The 22,248-nt window shown below is 45.3% G+C and overlaps 1 protein-coding gene across 1 annotated transcript in view; it reads left to right on the top strand.

The window, feature by feature from the left end:
• The first annotated feature begins 1,967 nt into the window (after positions 1 to 1,967).
• Positions 1,968 to 22,248, top strand: part of CLEC20A (C-type lectin domain containing 20A) — a 141,230-nt gene continuing 120,949 nt past the window's right edge. The window contains exons 1-2 of the mRNA XM_069634796.1: positions 1,968 to 2,017; positions 9,282 to 9,632. Coding sequence (XP_069490897.1) covers positions 1,978 to 2,017; positions 9,282 to 9,632 — 391 coding nt within the window. The 5' untranslated portion in view covers positions 1,968 to 1,977. The remainder of the gene's footprint in view (positions 2,018 to 9,281; positions 9,633 to 22,248) is intronic.

The raw sequence follows: 22,248 nt of genomic DNA, 5'->3' as shown, positions 1-22,248 counted from the left end.
CCCCTCCCTTCCCTCGTCGCGCCTTGAAACACTTGTGTATAGGCGCGTTTATAAATATATAATATCATTTATCATATCAATCCCTGGAACACTCTCCAGCTTGTCCTGGTTGCTTGGGAGGGGCCAGTCACTGTAGCCTTAGACAAACGCCTCCCTGCCCCCTTATGAAGTCAGGGACCATAGAACACCTACACCATCTTTGAGCGACACCCTGGGAAGGTTTGACAGGACCTTTGTGAATTTAGAAGACCCTAAACCCATTTTTGCAGGTCTCACATGATCTAAAAGGTTCCAAAAAGCACACCCAACATGAAAATAAGATAAAAAATATTTCTGGACCCCTTTACTACACTTACCAATACAGAAACAGCATGCCTGCCCAATACAAACACGGGCAACTCTCCCTGATACTCCGTACACAAGCAAAGAATCTAAGATGGCCACCAGAGTTAATATAGAGTTAAACCAGCTCCCCTAGGCACATGGTACAACCACAGGCCAGTCCACTGATCGACCCCAGCCACATTCTATGTGTCTTCAGCAGCCACAGACACCCTCTCGTGCCGTGACATAGTGGAAGAACTTGTCCCATTCACCCTCAAATGTATTAAAGGAACACTGAGACACTCCTGCTGGTTAACAAGGATCTGTTCAAAGGTATTAGGTGAATCCAAGACTAGGAGGTCAGGCACAATACCGACCACACGATCCAACCCATGTGCCTCAAACAATGAAGGATACCATTTCACCTAAGAAACTGAAGCCAGAACTCCAGAAATGTGAGGAAGTGGATATCACAAAGAGGGTGGTCGGCTCCACACTGAGGATAGCCCCAATAGTGTTGGCACACAAACCTAAATAACCAGAGGAGGCGGCCCGGACTTGGAAAGATAGGAGGCTTCTAACCTGAGCAATATAGCGCAAGAGGAATCACGCACCAATGCTCAATGATATAATCACTGACCTGCAGGGCTCCACCATCTTTTGGACCATTGATCTGAAGGTTGGCTACCAGAAAATGCCCCTTCATGTGGAGTTTTCACCAATCACGTCTCTCTCTTTACACATCGGCCTCTTCAGGTACAAGAGACTGAGCTTCTGGGCCCCATGAGCTCCCAAAGTTTTCAAACATATGAACATGGGGGTGCTAGATGGGCTCTCCAGAGTGCTCAGTGTCAGTGGTGACATGCTCATCTACTCCTCTGAAAAAGAACACCTGAGAAGACTAGCTGTAGTGTTACAGCAGCTACAGCAACCCTTACTTATTTTCAAATGAAACAAGTGCAGGTTTGTACAACCCAAGGTCGAGTTCTTGGGGTTTATATTCCCGGCAAACTGGGAAGAGTCAAGTCCCTGAATTGCAGACTGGTCTCAAATCCTGGCTTCCCCCTTAACCAAATGATGTGCTCCCAGGCAAATCCTTCATCTCACCTGCCAAAATTAGAAGGCTCTACACGGTATTTAGCTCACATTGTGTGCTACTTTAAAAACATCCTCACTCCGGATATTGCCACACAGGTCAATATTAACACTGAACATTCTTATAGTACACGCCACCGTTTGTCTCTCGCCTTCCTCGTGGCAATGTGGTTTTAATTTAACTTCCAAGGATACCTTTGTGTATTAAAGACTCATTCTGATATCATTTTCTTTAATATCACTGATGTCACTTTTTGTGCAAATAAGGGGAGCCCACACATCTTTTGCCGACCAGGGCCCGGCAAATCCTAGGCCCGGCCCCGTACCAAGTCGGGGTGGTAATTTGAATACTGAGGCGTTTAGACATGAGATGGACTATGGCCAGCGGGCAAACCTCTGCGCCTCTGGCACTGACTCCAATGTTTAATCTGCTCAGACACTGCATACACCCAGCAGCCTTCGCGTGTGTCATGAGTGGGGTGTGGCTCGAACCACGCATGCCACCCACGAGTATTAGTCAAGCTTTGCACTGTAAGCATCTTCTCAGGCAAGGGAAGGATGGAGGGACACAGAGCCATTTGCACTATCCTGTGTGCAGGTACGTTGGGCGAGGGAAGCGATCTGTAACGCCCAGTGCAGAGGTATGTGTGCAAACTGCAAACCAGTTTCCAGTCGCGGATCTATTAAGATAGCTCAATGGGTTGGTATAGTTGCTGCAAAAGTCTCCCTGCAAACTGAAGATCACAGGTATGAGCCGCAGTAGGACAGATAGCTCGAGGGGGTAATGCGCGTGCTTCAGAGATATGGGTGCACTGTGCAGGTCACAGGTGTCAATTGCGGCGACAGAGCCTAGTGGGTTAATGCTTCTACAAATCACAGGTTCCGTTCTAGCGAGATGGCTTAGTGGGTGCATGTGCCTGCTGCAAAGATCTGTGTGTAACCTAAAGGTTCTAGATTAAAGCACTCATAGGGCAATGGCTTTACTGCAAAGATGTGTGCGCCACTTACCCTTCACACTTTGTGGGGGGAGGAGGTCATCCTTTCATCGATCTATGTCAGTAAAAGGAGTACTATTTGGTTGGATTACAGTATGTCATGTTTATTAAAACAAATTCTCAACATGACACAGAAGGGGCATTACTCGTTTTACAGAATGCATACAGGGCAGATCCCTTTTACCCTTGATGTTTCTTCTGGGTATTGGATGGAAACCTGTGCCGTGCAGAAGCCTCAAATTAATGTTTGCTCTTTGGATCTTGTGATAAATGGGAGGATGCTTTTGCATGTTCGGCCGAGGTGCAACTAGACTAAGATTTCAGGAGAGGCGCTCATTTCAGAGACTGTGTGGGAGAGGGGCAAACGTACTTGTCTGGGGGCATTTAACTTCTTTACACATTCTAATGAACCTATTCTGGTGCAGCTTCATTGTTACAAGCCGTTAACTCTCCCCTTTCACGTCTGAAACCACGCACTTAAGGACTGCTGTGAGAATGGGATGTCTTCTAGCCCCCTCCCCACTACCTTTCAATGTTTTGTTCTGAATTTGTTTGGTACTCTATAATGTTTTTTCCTCATTAGTTTCACATAGACCCATGTGTAACCTGCCTCATTGCAAGCAGCCCCCTTTGCGTTAAGTAAGGGAGTTTCTAGAAATGACGGTCTCGCCAGATTCGAGTATAACATTCATACTACATGACACAGAACATATGAACTGGATGGCAAATTTAATAACTCGTCCTCTTCTCGGGATTTCATATTTTTTTATGGGATGTGTATAAATGCTGGCAGCAGTGTAGTCCCTTTACCATGTTCATGATGAGGGCAGATTTAGTTGGTTGTTCCGCCCATCCCGGGTCACTTGAACCATTACTCTTGGACATACGTGGAGGAGTGATGTGTGTACATCAGGCCCGGCTCCAGGAATGTTCATCTGGGTGGGCCAGGTTTTTGATCAGGGGGGCCCAATTTCTATTCTGTGTGGGCGTTTGAGTACTCTAAAAAAGGGCTGGTATTAATCCAGATTTCCCAGATCCTTGATCCAGAAGAAAATGTCTTCCCAGATCCGGACAAAAATAAATGTGCACCACTCTATAAAAACAGCACAGAGCAAAAGAGAAACTAGGAAAATAGTGTTGCAACATCAATCTACCTATCTTCACTTGTCATCTGCTCCTCCCGTTTCTATTATATCCACTTCTCCTTCACCTTGCACACCCAATCACCTTCCATCAGGTCAGGTCCCCCTGACCACCATTCCCATTTACCTCCAATCCCACCTACCCCAAAAACCCACACCATGGTCATCATTACAAGTTTGCCGGTCTGGAAATAATGGTGCTGGTAAGCTTACCAGCACTGCTGTTTCCGGACTGGCAAACTACGAGTCTGCCTGCCAGAGCCGCTGTGTCTGACAGGGCAGACCCTACCAGACACATCGGCCACGGTAGGCAGACCGTCACGGAAGGACCAGCACTGTTAACAACGGTGCCGGTGCTTCCCTGGTCCCCATTCCCATGGAGTCTTACAGGACTCCATGGGAATGGGGACTTACAATTTACCGGCGCCTGACTTTCCGGAACGCCCGGGTTGTAATACCCCAGTCTTTCCGGCAAGTCTGGCGCTGGTAAATCATTAAGGGTCTGACGGCAACCTGCCGGTAGTACCAGCACGGTTATCGTCAGACTCTTAATGAGCCCCCCATGTCTTTCTTGGCCTGGCTGCGAAGAATCTAGGGTGATGCTGCCTCTTCCTCTGCAAGAACTGGGCAGCGAGGCCCCCAGTCTTTGTTCCATTTCAGTTGGTGCGTGCCCAACAATGCGATCCTAAACACTGTGGCTACTCCCAGCAGGCCCAGAAGGAGGTGCTTTTTGTCCCGCCATCTAGTTGTAAAAGACAGTCCCCCCTCTCCAGAATACTGAAGCAAGGAATAGGACATCTTGTTTCTTACAAAATGACATTTCGAAGAAAAACATTTTATTTTTATGTTACATTTTTGACGAGCACTTTAATTGAGTTGAGTGCACGAGGGAGTGGTAGCATGTAGGAGAGAGTGTTTAGGGTTGGGGGCAGTGGGATCAATAGGCAGACAGTGCAGGTTAAGGGGTTCCCAGCTGCCTGGTATCGCTCCCGGTTGGGCTTGGCAGGGAGGAGAGGTGCTTCCTCCCTGCCATCCCCCTGTACATCAATGTCTAGTACATACTGTTTACATGCTGATTAGAAAATATGCAATTGTCCATGATGGCGTTTTGTTTGATGTGTTTACTTTGATTTGCTATTCAATTTCACAATTTTGTTCAATATATGTGGCCTGATATTTTCAAAGAATGGTGCGTGTGTGTTCTTGGCAGGTCCTCACACATGCGCTGCTCATCTATTAAACTGCGAGTGAGGCTTTTTTGAAATAGCTTATACTGTGAACTGAATGATTACATTATTGCCCAGGATCACACACTTTGGTTAAGCGGGAAAGTCAGAATTTGAAACTTGATTGAAATTTAGATAGTTGACTATGCATCCTCCAAGCTCAAGTTGGTACAAATACGTTTTGAAATTTGGTTTTGAATATCTAAAATAATACTCAATTTTATACAATTGCTTTAAAAAGTCACATGATAAACCAACCTGACAAGGCTATCATTGTAGAAACGTGTTGATGAAAAATAAGTAATTTTGTTTGCAATCTTAAATTGCACCACTCCTGTTTTCAGTTTTTGGCAAAAGTACACCTCCATGCAATTGTAATTGTTTCCACCAAGTACTGGTAAAGTAAAGCATAAAACACTGGTAAATATCGCCTTTGATCTTCCCTTTTCCTCTATGTGTCTGGAAAAGTGTAAATACCTCCCACAATTCTTAATTGTGGGAGCCATCCACAATGTTTTCTTTTGGAATCTGCCTGCTTTTACCAATGTAAAAAAGTCAGGCGGATTCCATAGGAATCCATTGGTTTTGCAGCAACATATAAATACATTCTAGTGGAAAACCAATCGGATTCGGCAAAGGGACTTTTAAGAGCAGGCAAACTTGTTAAATTCGATCTGCTCTCCAACTTCACCTACCACACCATCCAAATTCCTGCAGTGAACAAAAAGTTGTGATAAATGCTTTTAGCGCAACTTTTTCCACTTCGCTTGACTTGGACAATGATCCACAATGATTGTAGCTTTATTTTCCCCATCCTGAATGATAGCCTACAAACTCCAGCATAAAAGTTAATGAGAATTTAAAAGAAATCTGATAAGAGTACCAACATCAACCCCAGACAAGTGTTTCGGTCTGGTTGGACCTCATCAGTATGGTGGAGCTGTGCATCTCTAAGAATAGTGAGAAAAGGGTCCACGCCTGGGGCTGCTGCTGGTACTCTTGTTCAGAGGAGAATTGCTTAGCATTACGGTGCTTGATTGCCCTAGGGCAGGACAAAGACTGATATGTTTTAGATATTTCTCCTTTGTGAAAGATAGTGAGCTAAAGACTCTGGGTAAGTCTATCATAACCGGGACTAATGTCCGGCAGAGGTACTCCCAGGTCCCCCCTTGTTTTTTGCATATTAAATAACTTTGGGTCTCACCCTAAGTTACTAGGGGAATCCAGACGTGACGGGGAATCCTTGCTCACTATTCTTAGAGAGACACAGCTCCACCCTACTGATGAGGTCCAACTAGATCAAAACACATGTGTCTGGGATTGCTGTTGGTACTCTTGTTCAGAGGAGAATTGCTTAGTATTTCAGTGCTGGACTGCCCCAGGGCAGGACAAAGACTGATATGTTTTAGATATTTCTCATCTGTGAAAGATAGTGAGCTAAAGACTCCGGGTAAGTCTCTCGTAACTGGGACTAATGTCCGACAGAGGGACTCCCAGGGCCCCCATTGTTTTTTTCACTTTTTGATTTTACTCCTCTCCGCTCCAGTATTACATTTTTGTTACTACCAACCTTATTTTTTCACTTATACTTAAGTTGTTATTGCAGCAGAATATATATTTTCAATGTAATTTGTAAAGGACACCAGTTGATTGATGCACGTTCTGTAGACATCTGTGTGAAAGCAACATCATGGGGGTCATTACGAGATAGGCGGTAGCCTATTAGCACCATGGCTGCCTCCCATACCATGACCAAGTCCGGTCTTGTCCAAGTCCATTGTCCAGTCCATTCCGCCCCAGAGGGACCGGTAAATCCCCATTTAACAAACCATTCCCCATTCCCATTTGAGCCCCCATAGGGCTCAATAGGAATGGTGAGGGTGCTAATAATGGGCTCGCGACTAGCAAGCCTGTTATTAGCGCCCTGGTCCCTTAGCGGGACCCGTAAAGGACGTGTGGTCCGACCACACTTCCCTTACAGTTCCCGCTAAGGGAACTCGGAATTGGGTGGTAGGGGATTACCGGCACCGGTCTCCTTACCGGTGCCGGTAATCCCTTACCGCCCAACTCATAATGACCCCCCATGTGTCATTTATTGTTTGATATAGTTAAACATTTAATAAAGCATGATGTGAAAAAATGCTATATTCCCACAACAAAATAGACATGCTTTAAATGACAGAAACCAACTTTGTGATTTTAGGTTTGAGAAAATAGTTGTAGGCCTGCTTAAGTAAGTGTGATTGGTATGCTTGAGTAAGTGTGCTTCTTCAGTGGTGTTTAATGGCCCTTCATCTCCCTGGTTGTTTGTGCTTTCATGTCTGTGAGGCATAGATCATTGTCCAGGGCAAGCAAACAAATCCTGGCTGGGCCTTTCAGAATGATAATCTCTTAGAGGTTCCTGCTGCACATTTAGGGCCTGATTCACAGAACGCTTTCCTATGGGATTGCGCCATTTTAAAACACTTCTGTGAATCAGGCCCTTTGAGTTAAATGCCCAGTGCTGGCGATTGAGCTGGCTCTCGCCAGAACCGAGATCCGGCACCAGATGTGTAGCTGGATCTCGGGATCCGGCCAGAGCCAGCGCTGGGGGAAAAAAAAAAGGAAGCGCCCGTGAGCAAACTATGACTTCCTCTGGTGACCCTGTGCAAGGGGTCACAAGAGGGAGTTACAGTCCTCAGCCACAACCCGGTTCATTTATTTATTTATGCAATGTTTGTCGGATACATGGACCCAGATCATTTATTTATTTCTGTAATGTTTGTAAAATACCTGTATCCGACAAACGTTGCATAAATAAATAAATATGCAGGTATCTGACAAACATTGCATGAATAAATAAATACCCCTATTAACATTGAAACTATCACACATGATGCAGCCACCCAACTGCTTTCAGAGGGGAGCTGCAGGAGCTGTGCCGGGTGTGGTTCAAGTAAAAGAAAACCTTGCTTATAGCAACAGAAATCACCCTGTTTGAATAGTACCGAAGGGGAAGTTTTAAAAAAAATGGGGTGCAAACTGTGCATTTTAAAGAATATTTACTCAGCAACACTGGTCAAAACTATTTTTCCGCATAGTGAAGTAACTCATCACCAGTGCCATGGAAGTGGTTTAAAGTGGAATTGATATATAGTTTAGAAAAGAAGCAGCATGAAAGTAATAGCGCTGTTTAAAACTATTATTTTTGACATTTCCTTTGATCAGAGGTCAACTGCTAACTACGCTCCCCTACACCCTGTCTCCTCGGGCACCGTCCCCCCAAACCACTGCCCCCACCCGGCCCTTGTGGGATCCCCCACCAATTTCTTTCCATTTCCACCACTCTAAATGCCCCCCACACCCCAAATTCCACACTCCCTTGGGTCCCACATTGAAGGCCTCCTTTCTAGGGGGGGCCAGGGAGTGGCTTTGGGGGGGGCTGGCCCCCCAGGCCCCCCTGCTAGAACCGGGCCTGGTGTACATGTCTCTTGGAAGAATTGAAAAGAAAGATTTTAGGTAAGGTTGCTGTGAGTTTAGATAATACGACACATGAGTAAAATTAGGTTTAAATATGTGACATCAAATGTTTTTTTTTTTTACAAGTTGTTTGGTTAGTTTTGTTTAGACCACCTGAGGAAGAGTCCTCTAGCTCGATACGTTGTGGCATGTCTCCACTTTTTGCTATGGATTGGCTTGTTCCTTTTTGTACCATATAACCTTTGTCTTTTGTAATGTTTTGGACTACGACTCACATGGTCTCTCACACTTGACTACACTGGCTAGGACCTATGGGAGTTGTAGTCCAACACATCTGATTAGCCAAAGGTTCCAGATCCCAGCTGATAAAATATGAAAGTATGATATGAAATTTGTAACGCGCCTGTACACAAGTGTTTCAAGGCGCGATGAGGCAAGGAAAGGGGAACAGAGGGAGGACAGAGACATCGATCTTACTAGGCCAAGTGACATTGAGATCGCCAAGTACAGGGGAGGAGGTAGGGGAAAAGTGCGAGGGGAAAGGGGAGGTGACAGCGCTGTACATGGGATCAAAACAATAACAAGAAGTGTGGCCAGAAGGTGGCAGGTGCAAGTGTAAGTGCAGACAGCAGGTGTCCAAAAGTGCAGGTAGGGGGGACTGTAGGGTTACAGATACAAACCCAAGTGCAAGGGTTGCTGGGAGGCAGTGTGGGTGGGCAGGGTCCTGGGGCCGAAACCAGAGGGTAGGCAGGTGACCAGTGCAGTATCAGACAGGAAATCAGCAGGGGAGAGGAGGAGAGAAGGCAGAAGCAAAGAGGAAGGTCTTGAGGTGCTTCCGGAACCAGAGATGGTTCTCCTCAAGTTTCAGAGAGGCAGGTATCTGTTAAGACATGATCAAAAGATAGAAAAAAGCTTTCAAGCTTACCTACTAAACGTAAAGAAAATTCGAATGTAAGGTAGGTGTTAGTCTTCTGAGTGCCGATATTGGGGAAGTACAGACTTTTTCTTTGATGCTATTCTTCATGTTCCTTTGTTTCCAGTTTTTCTCCAGGTGGTTCATGGTGAACGCTCCTTCAAGCGGGTCACCACCAAGCTGAGCTGGTCAGAGGCCCGCGACTTCTGCAGGACCAACTACGCAGACCTGGCTGACGTGGAGGACTTGGTGGAGATGTCAAGTCTTGTGGCAACGGTACCCTTTGGTGGGGCTTCTTGGATTGGCCTGTATTACGACTCTGCCACCAGCAGCCGCCGCTGGTCCACAGGGGCCACATTTGATTGGATGCCGAGCATAAGCTCCTTCATGGCAGGGAAATGTGCCATGCTATCTTTCTTAACACCCTTGCCACTTGCCGACACGTGCACCTCTACAAAATCATTCATCTGTCTCTACTGTAAGTTTGTTTCTCTTCACCCTATTCTCAGTGAACATCTGAGAAGCCACAATTGATACGTGTCCCTGTGACTACTTCATGTTGTGTAGTGAAAGTGTCACTACAGTTTTCTCAACATAGTGCACATTTGCCAAAGCTGACTACGGGCGGCCATATTGTCGAGTTTATAATGATTTGATTTGTTAATCTGTCGTATAGTCAATGTTCCTACATTTTAAGAACATGTGTCACAGTCATAGCATAGGTGTTCATGTTTCAACAGTGGGACTTGTTAATCTTTTGCCACAGTATATTTCCCTCAGGTAAGCTCCATTTCATTTCAATGCGTTGATGGGTTTGGCCGCTTACATTCTAAACAGCTTGCTTTGCCACTTCTGTTCCTGTGATTATCCAGAATCTTCTGGTGGCTCCTGGATTTTAGTAGCATCGCTCGTGCTCTCACGCTGGGGTGTGTTTTATCTTGAGTCTGCCCTGGGCAGGACACGCCAGAACTGGCTCTGTTTCATTGTGATGTAGACTTTTGGTTTGTTCTTTCTGACTCTGAATTCAATTTCGCACCTTATGTACCCATTTAGGGTGATAGAGAAACCCTGGTCCATTTTCTGTTGGTTTAATCCAGCAGGGTTGTCTAATTCCAGGCCTCGAGGGCCTGATCCATGACGTATTTTCATGATACCCATCATTAATATTCATGAGGTAAGTTTGCATAAAATGATTCTAAATGTATGTTAAGTTTTCCTCATGAATATTAATGAGGGATATCATGAAACCCCATCAGTTGTCTTGCCCTCGAGGCCTGGAGTTGGACAACTCTGGTTTAATGTGTTCTGGTCTGTTCCCCGCAGTTCCTTGTAGGTTTCTTGGCAGATTATTGTCAGATAGGCCCCTGAACCGGCCAACATGCAGAGCCTCTGCCCTAGAATGATAACCACACCATTCCCCTGCTGGGTGCTTCTGTAGATCCAGAGCTGTCTTTGCTTCCCTCTCTGTGCATCACTTGCCTGACGTGTCTGCTCCTGCACACTTTGGCAAAGTGACACAACCAGTATACGTTTATTTACTGTGCATTTGTAAGGCGCTTGTATATCAAGTAAATTGTCTTTCAAAGCGCCCACAGGGCAACAGGGAGGGGACATGGGAATGAAAGGCAAATATAACAATGAAAGAGAAGGGCGGTCCTACTAGGCCTTGTCAGCATTCAGAGCAACACAGAAAAGTTCCTCAGCATAACTAGTATGTAATAACTCAAAGGGATCACACAAACTAGAATGTTAGGAGGAAGTAGCAATATTTTCGGATTTTGTGTATATGTATTTGTATGTTAAAAGAGATCAAGTGCACGCTTCTTTACATGCATGCAATGTACAAACTCCTAAAAGCAGCCGGATACTTTTCTGTCTTGTAATATTGACACTGCACTTAATATAACTTCACTAAAACAACACATGCCAACTCATTTGGATACAAAACACCACAAAATAAAAAGTAATAGTAGCCAATACGGACATTAACACATCAGTCCACATAGATTACAAGGTTCTTCATGTGTTTTGTTCATGAATAGAATAACTAGATATGGTCAACAATAGTTTCGGCAAGACAGGGTTCTTTGCTCCACTAACCACTACCTTCTTCAGGTCAGTATTCCTAAATACTAATTCTTATTAAATAACAGGGGATTGCTAGTGTAATTCATATTCATGTTCATATTTACTGATCTCGCTTCCAGGAAGTCCAAATTATATTAGGAAAAAATAAAGCTAAGTACACCGCTCGCAAGGGGAAGAGTAAGCATATAATGCTGGTGGGTGCCTCTTAAGTCCCTGTTAAACAAGTAATGTGCAAGACTTTGAGCAATAGGGCAAAGATTCATCAGCACAAAGGTAACGGGTACTTCCAACCTGCACTCATCAACACCACAAAATGTCTCTGCATCTGCCTATCCCACTTACTCCCCAGCCCACCCAAGAACACCAGGCAGAAATGCCAACATTATTGGCAGAAGGGTGCTAACATAAGACCACTTTACATTACATGATCCATCATAGAAAATATGCTGTTCAACCTCTGGGTTGCATAGCATTATACAATAAAAGGTTTGTCACACAGGAGATGGTGTTTCCCATACTTGAAGGTGTATACGATCCTGGCACAATGTTACCGAATATCTGTAGCTCAGGGAGGGTAAGAGACCACGGCATGAGATGGTGGCTGTGGCAGAAAAGGATTATTAAAGTGATGTGAGTGGAATGAAAAGGAGCTCAACAGCTGTACTAGCCAAGAGTGAAGAACAATGGCCATAACCCTTCTTGTGTAGTTCAGTGATGGCCCACATTTGAAACATAGGGCCTCATTACCCGGTAGGCGGTGAGCCATGGCGCTATTAGCGCCATGGCTCATGCTGGTAAAATACTGGCACCGCCTTGGCGGAAAGGGGATTTACCGCCCCATTCCAAGGTTGGAGGGGCGGTAAATCCCCTTTCCGCCATTGCCCTTCCCCATTCCCATTTCTGCTCCATAGGGGTCTATGGGAATGGGGAAGGCGCTAATTACGGCACCGCAATTTTGCGGTGCCGTAATTAGCTCTGAGGTCCCTTAGCGGGTTGGATTTTAACGCCTGCTAAAAGCAGGCGTTAAATCCCCCAACCCGCAAAGGGACCTCGTAGTAAGGCGGTAGGGATTTACCGGTACCGGTATTTTACCGGTACCGGTAAATCCCTACCGCCATCCGTGTAATGAGGCCCATAGTTTTAGCTGTTACATTACGCCCTAGCCGTCATGCTGTTATCAAGGAATGAACAGTTCACACTCCCTGAGAACAAGAAACATGTCCAGAAATTCAATTACAGTGAACTATGGGCTGTAATGCATGTCAAAAGTTAATCAATAAGGAAGGACATGCGACTCGCCTAGATGGCAGGGAAGAAAATTGTCGGTGCAGTCATTCAAGAGTGGGTAACGGAAAGGGGGAGCCCTGAACTAAAAAAGAGAGCTTTCACAATAACAGTCCATGATGAGGGGAGAGATTGGAGGTCTGCTGGTTACTCCCAAGATAAAGGTTGGGATGGATACTACACACAGGAGGCACAAACGGCCTGGCCTAGGGATGGGAGGCAGCAGCAGGGAGGCAGGATGGCAGCAGCCTCCTTGCTGTGAGATCTGTGTAAGAGCATAGGGACAAGCAGAAAGAGCCAAGCAGTACAGCAGGAGACCCGGGGCGCCGCAGAAGGGACACAGGGACAAGCAACATAAGGGGCACAGGAATGACACACACTTGACTACCTATGTTTTGTCATAAGTGGTCATGCCTCAGGGATCTTCACAATACCATGGAGACAGAGCAGCAGGAATGGCCCAGCAAAGTGCCACTGTTCACTTTGCACAATTCATAGGCATTCTGTATCTTCTCAGATTTCCAAATTGCTCAGTGATTGGATGCCTACTCCCAGCCCTAGAGATAAAGGGGGGGTATTGGCCACGTTTACACCCTAGAAATAGGCAAATACTCCCCAAAAATACAAATAGGGAGTAAAAATACTGCCAACAAAAAATAGGAAACAGACATGTAGAGCCTTTTGGGTCTGCTTTCACTCACACAGCTATATGGATATGTTTGGACCAGTAGTGCATCTAGAACCACCGGAAGAAACTACTGTTGTTACTGTCTGATATTGATGTGAATGAATAACTTGATGCAAAGAAATAATTATTACAAAAACATTTGCCTTCCTGCTTGCCGCTCTTTTCCCTACTTAAGGAGCACTCCAGCCTCTTTTCCTTTGCAGCTGGGGAACAGGTGTAAGTGGATCTAGGTCACCTGGCCTAAGCCCCGCCCACCTGGTGCCTTCCTGGTTGCTGCTCCTTTTCACCACTTAGCAAGCCCCACCCACCTGGTGCCTTCCTGGTTGCCGCTCCTTTTCACCACTTAGCAAGTCCCGTCCACCTGGTGCCTTCCTGCTTGCCGCTCCTTTTCACCACTTACTAAGCCCCACCCATCTGGTGCCTTCCTGTTTGCCGCTCCTTTTCACCACTTAGCAAGCCCCACCCACCTGGTGCCTTCCTGCTTGCCGCTCTTTTGCCTACTTAAGGAGCCCTCCAGCCTCTTTTCCTTTGCAGCTGAGGAGCAGGTGTATGTGGATCTAGGTCACCTGGCCTAAGCCCCGCCCACCTTCTTAGCCCTGCCTCTTCCTTCCTGCTCTTAACTCTTAGATGAATGGCGTCTCTCGCCCGGGCATCCAAAGTGAAGGGCAGTCAAAGAAAAGGGCTATTGCTGTTTGGACCTGTTCGGACCAGGAGGATCCAGGGTCCGACCCCCTGCTAAGACAGCAGGTAAGCATGCACCAACATGTGTTTACACCCTCTGTCCCAACAGGCCACCCCCACCATCTCTGGTCCCCCCGTGTTGTTACCTTGTGCACCCCCCCTTCCTGCACACAGGAGTCTGTCCTGATACATTCTGGTTTCACCATCACCGTCTTGTGGCCAATGCTGGATTTTACTTTTATGGACTTCATTGATTCACGGTGCGTCCCCCTTTCTCAACTCTCATGCTGGACTTCCTTTGCATCTTGTACTCATGGTGGCCCTGAATCATGCTGTTCCATCTTCATCTTGTATCCTGGCTTGCAACATTATGTGTTACTATTGACTTCTGCAATTGTATTCGCTCTCCTCTCTTGCTTCTCCACTCTTTTTGACTGCTTACTCTCTGTTCTCTCCTCTCCTCCCCTCTCCCTTTTCCTATCTCCTCCCCTTACTTTCTTCTATGCACTTACTCTATCAGAATTGTCCCTGGACCTACTAGATAGCAACCCCGTCTGTCGCTCCACTATCCCCTTACTGTTGCCCCCCCCTTCCTGCAGCACTATCTGAAACGTTGTCAGGCCTAGTACGATAGTCACTTGTTTTGTTCCTCCCCTCCCTTTCTGCACCCCTCTCCCTCACCTTTTGTTTTCTTCCAGCTCTACCAGAAATGTCGTCATGCCTAGTATGGTAGTCGCCTGTTTCCATTTCCTTCCCACTCTCCCCCTCCCTTCCTTATCTATGTTTTAGCTCTTGCACTATCTGAAATGTCGTCAGGCCAGTACGATTTCACATCCTTACTGTTCATGGCCTGTAAGAATGTCGTTGTATTTTCCCTTCTTCCCTTCCTTGCCTTGAAGCGCTTTGAAACACATTGTGTATAAGCGCTATATAAATAAACTATCATATCATATCATTTCCACTTTCCAGTTAAAACATATTTTAGTTGCTTATAAAATACTCCCATCTGGGATTGGACTTACATTTTTGCTCCCATAAAACATCTTTGTACTCCCAACTTTGACCAGTGCTTCTCCTGCAGTTTGGACATTGGTCTGTTTTCAACGAGCAGAGAATAGCTGAATGCAGGTGTGAAATAGCCAATCAGCACATCCGTGACGCATAATGAGTTGCTGCCTCTCCTCCACAGAGCTGCTTCTGAATTTGGCCCAGGTTGCTCGGCAAAGAAGAAGAAAGGGGAAAAAAAGGAGCATCAGTACTTTTTGTTGGAGAATAAAAACGCTTTTGCTTCAAGAAATGAGCTAATGCAACAGTCCAACGTCCTGCAGGAACATGCTCACCAAGATGAGCCTAATTAATACTTTAAAAAAAATAAAAGTAAACTTTATTTAGGTAATAAGCGGTCAGGTTACATCGACGTTCGTTTTATAATTATACAGTTATTGGTTATCTTGCATGTGGACCACACATTAGTAATTACTTTAATTTCATCACATTTGATTATCTTTTACAGTTGGGTTTCTCTCAAGTATTCCCGGAATGGTCCCCAGATGTCTTTGGGTCTATTCATTGCCATCATTATCCCGACATATCCCTCCTCTCTTTCCTGCACATAGGCCAGCTCTCTGAGCCATTCACAAATTGCTGGGGCTGATTTAGATTTCCATTGCAATAATATACACTTCTTTGCTATAATACATCCCATGTTAAACAGTCTGCAAGTTTTAAGATCGACCTTTCCAATATCTCCAGCAGGTATTTAAGGAGAAGTAGGGTCGGGGGGATTTCTGTGATTGTGTCGAGTGCCTCGGCCACTTCTCCCTCGAATAGTGCCACTTTGGGGCAATTCCAAAACATATGGATCATGTCTGCTCCCTCTGTCCCACATTTCATGAATTTGTCTTGCGTATCGCGGGAAAATCGTGCCACCTTTGCTGGAGTGTAGTGGAGCCTGTTCAGTACTTTGAATTGTATGAGTCGCAGGCGGGAATTGAGTGAGACGTCTTTGGCTAGGTAGCAGAATCTCTGCCACTTAGTGTCGTCTATGCTTGTTGTTATGTCCCTCTCCCATTTTCCCTTCACAGTGTTGCGTTGTGTGATGTTGTCCTTTATCAGCCTGTATGCCCCCGAGATTAGCCCCTTCCGTCCTTCCCCTAGCACTATGGCTTCTATGCAGTTAGAGGGCTCTGGCCCCTTGAGGAACGATAGCCACCTCTTCCTCACTGCTGCCCGCATTCTGAACTATTGCAGCATTTTGACTGGATTATCTCCCAGTTTTGCCTTGAATTCTTCCTTCATTACGAATTTGCCCTCTGGGTATAAATCGCCCAGCTTCCATTCCTTCCCTGGGTCCCATGAGATTTGGACATATATATCAGATGTTGGTGGGAGGCCCGGGCAGCTCTACAAGGGAATTTTGGCATTGTATGGGGGAGTGTATCCAGGTGCTTAAATATACGCTGCCATGCGTTTACTGTTGTGCGTACTGGGTCAAATGTGTCTATGTAACGCTTGTCTAAAATGGCTGATTTAAGATCTGTCGGGGCTGCTCCATAATATTCTAGGGCTCAGTGTTGTGGAATGGGGTACGGCTGAAACGAGTACCCTGCGTAGTGAGCCTGTACCACCAGGTATTAGAATTGGGGTGGCCAGTCCCCCTCGTTCGTATGGTTCAGCTAATTTTTCCCAGCACATTCAGAACATCCCTCCCTCCCAAACGAATTGCGTTGCAATTGAACTAAGTTTCATAAAGAATTTACACCCCAGCCATACCGGGATGGTATTGAAATAGTAAAGTAGCTTGGGCACCACTACCATCTTGATCAGTGAGACCTTGCCATATAGGGACATTGGGAATTTAGACCATATGTCTAGTTTCACGGCAAGTGTTTTGAGGTACGCTTCATGATATTTTTCATGTAATAGTTTCTGTGTTCATGCTATTGCTACCCCTAAATATTTTAGGCTAATTTGAACCTGCATATGTCTACCGGCTCCTTAGTGCGTTCTGTTAATGGGAATAATTCTGGCTTAGTAGTGATTTTGTATCCTGAGTGATGTGTGAATTTGGCTACCTCGTCCATGACTGGTTTAATGTTCGACCCCAGGTTACATATGTATAATAAGGTGTCATCGGCATATAGGGACATCATTTGTGGGGGCATGTTATATGTATCCCTCTATGTGCATGCCTGTCCCTCACCCGCTGAGCGAGGGGTTCAATTGTTAATGCAAACAGAGGAGGTGAGAAGGGGCAGTCCTGTCGGGTTCCCCTGGTCAGCAGGATTGGTCCTGATATGAGCCCATTGGTACGGACTTTCGCTGTGGGGTTCGTATAAAGCAGCCTTACATAGCCTCTAAAAGGACTTCCCAGTCCAAACGGCTATAATAAGTAGTACCAGGGCACAGAGTCTAAAGATTTTTCAGAATCCACTGAGGCTGCCACCTCGGATGCATGGGGATCAATCTGTGAGATGATCCCGAACAGTCATCGTAAATTGAAGGCAGTGGACCTGCAGGGGATGAAGCCAGATTGATCGGGGAGTACAAGGAGGGGCATGTATGGGAGGAGCCTGTTTGCTAGAATTTTGGCTGGTATTTTCGCAACTGAATTAATCAGTGACAATGGGCGATATGAGGCTACTTCACTTGCTAGTTTGCCCGGCTTCAGGAACACTGTTATGATTGCTTCGGTCATTGTTGGTGGGATGTTGCTATTTATGTCACATTCCTCCCATACCTTAAGTAGACATGGGGCTAGGATATCTTTATGTCTAGTATAATTGCATTGTCAGCCCATCGGGACCCAGTGTTTTGCCCGAGGCCAATGAGGAGATGGCTTCTTTTATTTCTTCAAGTGTCACTGGCTTGTCTAGTGCCTTGTGGGCTTCTTCGCCTATGTTAGTGAGTGTTATCTCCTCTAGGTACTGGTCAACACTCTCCTTGGTACAGATATCTGTTTTGACATATAGTTTCTTGTAGTACTTCTCAAATACATCGTTTATGTCTCCCATCTTTGTTAATAACTGTCCCTCCTCCTGCTCTGTGCCTGTGATGGTCTGCAAGCCACGCTCGCCACGGACCACCCCGGCCACATAGCGACCAGGCCGATCTTCCTCCCTGTATTTACGAGTTTGGACCGGTGCCATCGTAAGGTGCACCTCTTGAACTGCCTGTTCACAGAACTTCAGTACATTCCCCTTAATAATTCCTAGAAGGGACCTGTCTCCTGTATTATCATATTCATTTTAGAGCCTAGGCAGCCTCTGCTCTAAGTCCCTCAACTCCATCCTGGTATACTTTAGGATCCCCGATGTGACCGAAATCACTGTGCCCCATAACCATACTTTAAATGTTTCCCATATTTTTGTATATTGTGCGACCGTGCCCTCGTTGGTTTTAAAGAATATCTCAATTTCTTCATACAAGGGTGATACCATAGTGGCATCTGATAGGGCCGCTTGAGACATCCTCCACAGTGGTCGAGGCATTAGCGCCATGCTCAATGTAATGTGCATTATGATTGGGGAATGGTCTGATATGGTATGCAGTAAGATCTTGCTGCCGCGCAGCCTGTGCAACCATGTCGCTGACATCTCCGGGACATTGCGTCATGAACAGATGAATAATATGTATATTTGTTTACTGCTGGGTGTTCCTCTCTCCAAGCGTTTACTAGTTTATACAAGGATCCAAGGTCCAAGGTCTGTGCTCTTTAAATATTTAAAGTAAAGTAAGGTAATTATTTGTGTAAGCGTTTGGGCAGTTGCTGTGAGTCCTTATTGTCTGATGCTGGATCTATTTCTAGAAACATTAAGAATTGGTTTAAAATCCCCCCAACCCCATATTATAGGAACATCTGATGTTTTTCCTAATATTCTCGAAATCTGAGTATGAAAGGTGGAGTTGTCGATGTATGGACCATGGCAGCCATTTTATTTGTTTACAATTTTCCCTATTTTTTGAATTGCCGTCAAGGAAAGAGAGAAGGGACCCCATGGTGGGCATTTTCTTTGTTACCTTTTTACATTCCTTTTCAATGGGCCCTGGGGCATTACCTGAAGTGGTAAAGCCCCCCTGCCTGGGGCCTATTGCTTAAGTAGCAAATTCTAATTACTATTTGCATGCAATCTAATGCTGTTTTATTTTTCATGTTTGCACAGACTACAGTCTTCCGAAGGGCCTTCATCCCCCACAGTGCCTCAAAGCCATAACAATGGCAGTAGGCACTATACAAATATCAAATAACATAACATAACTTGATAAACGTGTCATATGCCAGGATGGAGGATTGTGAGCAAATGCCACAAGTTCCTGGAACGTAAATGGGAGACTTGGTATCACTTGCTCCCAATATTCACTTTAGAATTTTGCAGAGAGCACATCTTCACCTGCGGCTTTTCTGCAGATGGTAAGTATGGACATAAAGTTTAAAATGTTATCTAACATCAACTGTTTAGGTCATGTGATTATTCATTAGACAGGATCAGCCTTCAGAGTGACACAAAATTATATATTTGTGTTTTTGTAAAATGATCTGATGAGAACGGAATAAAATGCCTTGAAAGTCCCCGTTTCTCTTGCTCAAATACTTCTTTCCCAGTTTCATAATTAAAGTTATGGAATTGTTTACTTACTTTTACAAAAAGGCAACTAACCAAATTGGATGGAAGAAGGTGGAGGCTTAAGATGCTCCCATCGAGCAGCTTTAAGAAACCTTGTGTGAGCTACTTCAAATAAACACTGAGCCAAAGAACTTTCAAGCACCTTTGGCTCACCTGTGGGTAGTGAGGCCAAAACACAAGTCTTAATTTTTCTGCATTATTGAGGGGTGCTGCAACTACAAACTAAAATGCGATATCAAGAGAGTGATGTCTAAGCCAAGCTTATTCATCGTAGTAAACAAGTAATTTACTTCTAAAGCACAGAAACACAACATAGTAAAATATTACACAACATATTGGACAATTCACAACAGTAGTCCAATAGCATGTGAGATTCTTATATCAGCATTAGGCAACCTCAAATGTTTACAATAACAACACAAGAAAAATGTGAGGTATTTTGTGCCTGGCACCAGGACCAAATTTGACTGGCAAGCAGTTTTAGGTAAGAAAGCCTGATGACGATTTTGACCTTTGCTATCAAGATGGACGAAGAATCAGTCAAGCAGAAGCACCGTTTGTCTAAAGTTTCATCGGGTTCCAGAGCCAGTTCGGTTTAGCAGTAGCTTGTGGTGAAGGTTAATTTTTGTAATGAATTACTTCATACATTATTTAGCTAGTGAATCCTTGTTATATAGCTTTAAATACAAACATATATTGTGAAATAAGTAATATCCTTGAATCCAACTTAATAAAAACTGCCCTTGCAGACAGACATTCGAGAACTCGTTGCCACCCTTGATGAGCACCCACCCGCGGCTCCGGTACTCGTGCACCTAGCAACCTCATACTATTAATTACAGGCTCCTCACCAAAAGAGTCCGAAATTGGGCAGGGGTAACAGGCATGTGCAAGACTGATTTAGTCCTTTCTCGACAATCAAAGACAGCAGGTTTATATGGGCTCAACTGGATCACAATCACACTTCGGAGTACATCAGCATGGGCGTAATTTTAGGTGGGGCAATGGTGTTTGTTCACCCCTCCCACCTCAGCTTTTGTGGCACATCATTTTGTCCCACTCATTTGGCAGGGGCCCCTTTCATTTAGCTGTCATATCCCCCCCCCCAACATTTTCAGCAAAGTTACTCCACTGTGCATCAGGGGGTCGTCGTTCTCCCCTCGCCTGTCCAATATGTGCATGCGCCAGCTGGCACAGGTCCTAAAACAGTGCCAGATGCGCTTGCAAATGTATGCAGATGGCATGCCAATTCTCTTCTGACTAATGCCCAGAAGAGGCGTATCCAGGATTGTCTAACAATTGGGGCCTCCATCTAAGCTAGTTGGGCCCACCGTAGTGGCACTAAAAGCTGTAAATTCCCACACAGTGCTGCTGAATGGGCATTTATAGATTGTGGGTGGAGTTGCCCGCTCAGGCCCTATCCTGTCCACGCCTCTGATAAGAGCTGCTTGGCCTGCTGCCTAGACCACATTTGCCATTGGATACAAGCGAGTTTCCTTTGTTTAAATGCAAACAACATTGAGCGCCTCCTTCTTGGAGAGACTTTTTCAGAATCATCACTGCGCGAATGACCTATAAACCCGAGGTCGCCGACTGACACCGTGCCGCAAGTGCAGAACTCGGGGGTCATTTTCAATGTAAATGTTAGGTTTGCACCTTAGATCAATGCTGTGGTTTTGATTATGAATGCTCAGGTGTGCGTTCTTCGTAGCATTCTCCAACTCCTTTGAACTGAAGGGAATTTACCAGAAACCTGGTGATTGACTACCTCATCTAGAGCGACAGAATCTACACATCCTTTATCAAAAACTCTTTGACAGATTGTAAACAATCCCGAACCAGGACCTTGCCAGTGGAAGCCGGACCACATCAAACTGTCCTTGAAAAAACTCTGCTTATGGAACAGAGAACTATTGATTCACAAACCGTACTGGTGCCACGGATCAAGCTGCCTCCACAAAATAATTCTATCACATTTAAACTACGTTGTTTCGTGCAACATGCAACTCCAACAGAGGTCCTAAGAACGCCTCAAACAAGGAGGCTGATCGCTGGAAGTACTGCACTGTAGACAGTGGAGGGCGCTCAAGCCTAACATAAAATCACAGCCTACTCATGTGTGGATTCAAAAAACGTCTGAAGACACATTTTTTCAAATATTTCTTTGACCGGCCTTTAGATATAGGGAGCCTAATCAGTGGTCAAAGTGTGCCAAAAGAAGTAGTGGAACTGGCCTGCACCCACTCCCCACAAACCCCATCGCCGCGCCCCCTCCCACGCACAATACAAACCCCCAGACACATGCCCCTGCTGTTTAAGGGAATGTTCAGTGCAATGCACTGCAGTGCAAGTTTCAACTTTTCCCTGCACTTTTATTTTACAACGAAACCATTCCGGAATGTTTTCTTTTTAAAATGAAAGTATAGGAACAGTAAAACTTAATTAAAAAAAGAGGAGGAGTCCACTCTGACCACTGAACCTAATGAAGAATGCCTGGTGGGGGAGCTCACATCTCGCCCCTCTGCGACACATCAGGCCGGATTCTAGGGTTCCTCGTAGTGTTTGCGACTCAGTCTTCCTTTCCTCCCCTCCTTTTTTTCTGGTGCTCTGAATTAGCAGAATGTCATGTGATGTGTATCATGATACACAATTCTGTATATAATAAATACATTGAAAATAAATAAAATGGACATTGCAATAGTAAGCATGCTTGTGTACGTCACACACAT

Source organism: Ambystoma mexicanum, chromosome 1q, assembly GCF_040938575.1.
Source record: "Ambystoma mexicanum isolate Mex_15411 chromosome 1q, UKY_AmexF1_1, whole genome shotgun sequence".
In the NCBI taxonomy this organism is placed as follows: Eukaryota; Metazoa; Chordata; class Amphibia; order Caudata; family Ambystomatidae; genus Ambystoma; species Ambystoma mexicanum.
The sequence above is the reverse complement of the archived record's forward strand: the minus strand, read 5'-3'. Positions and strand labels throughout refer to the sequence as shown.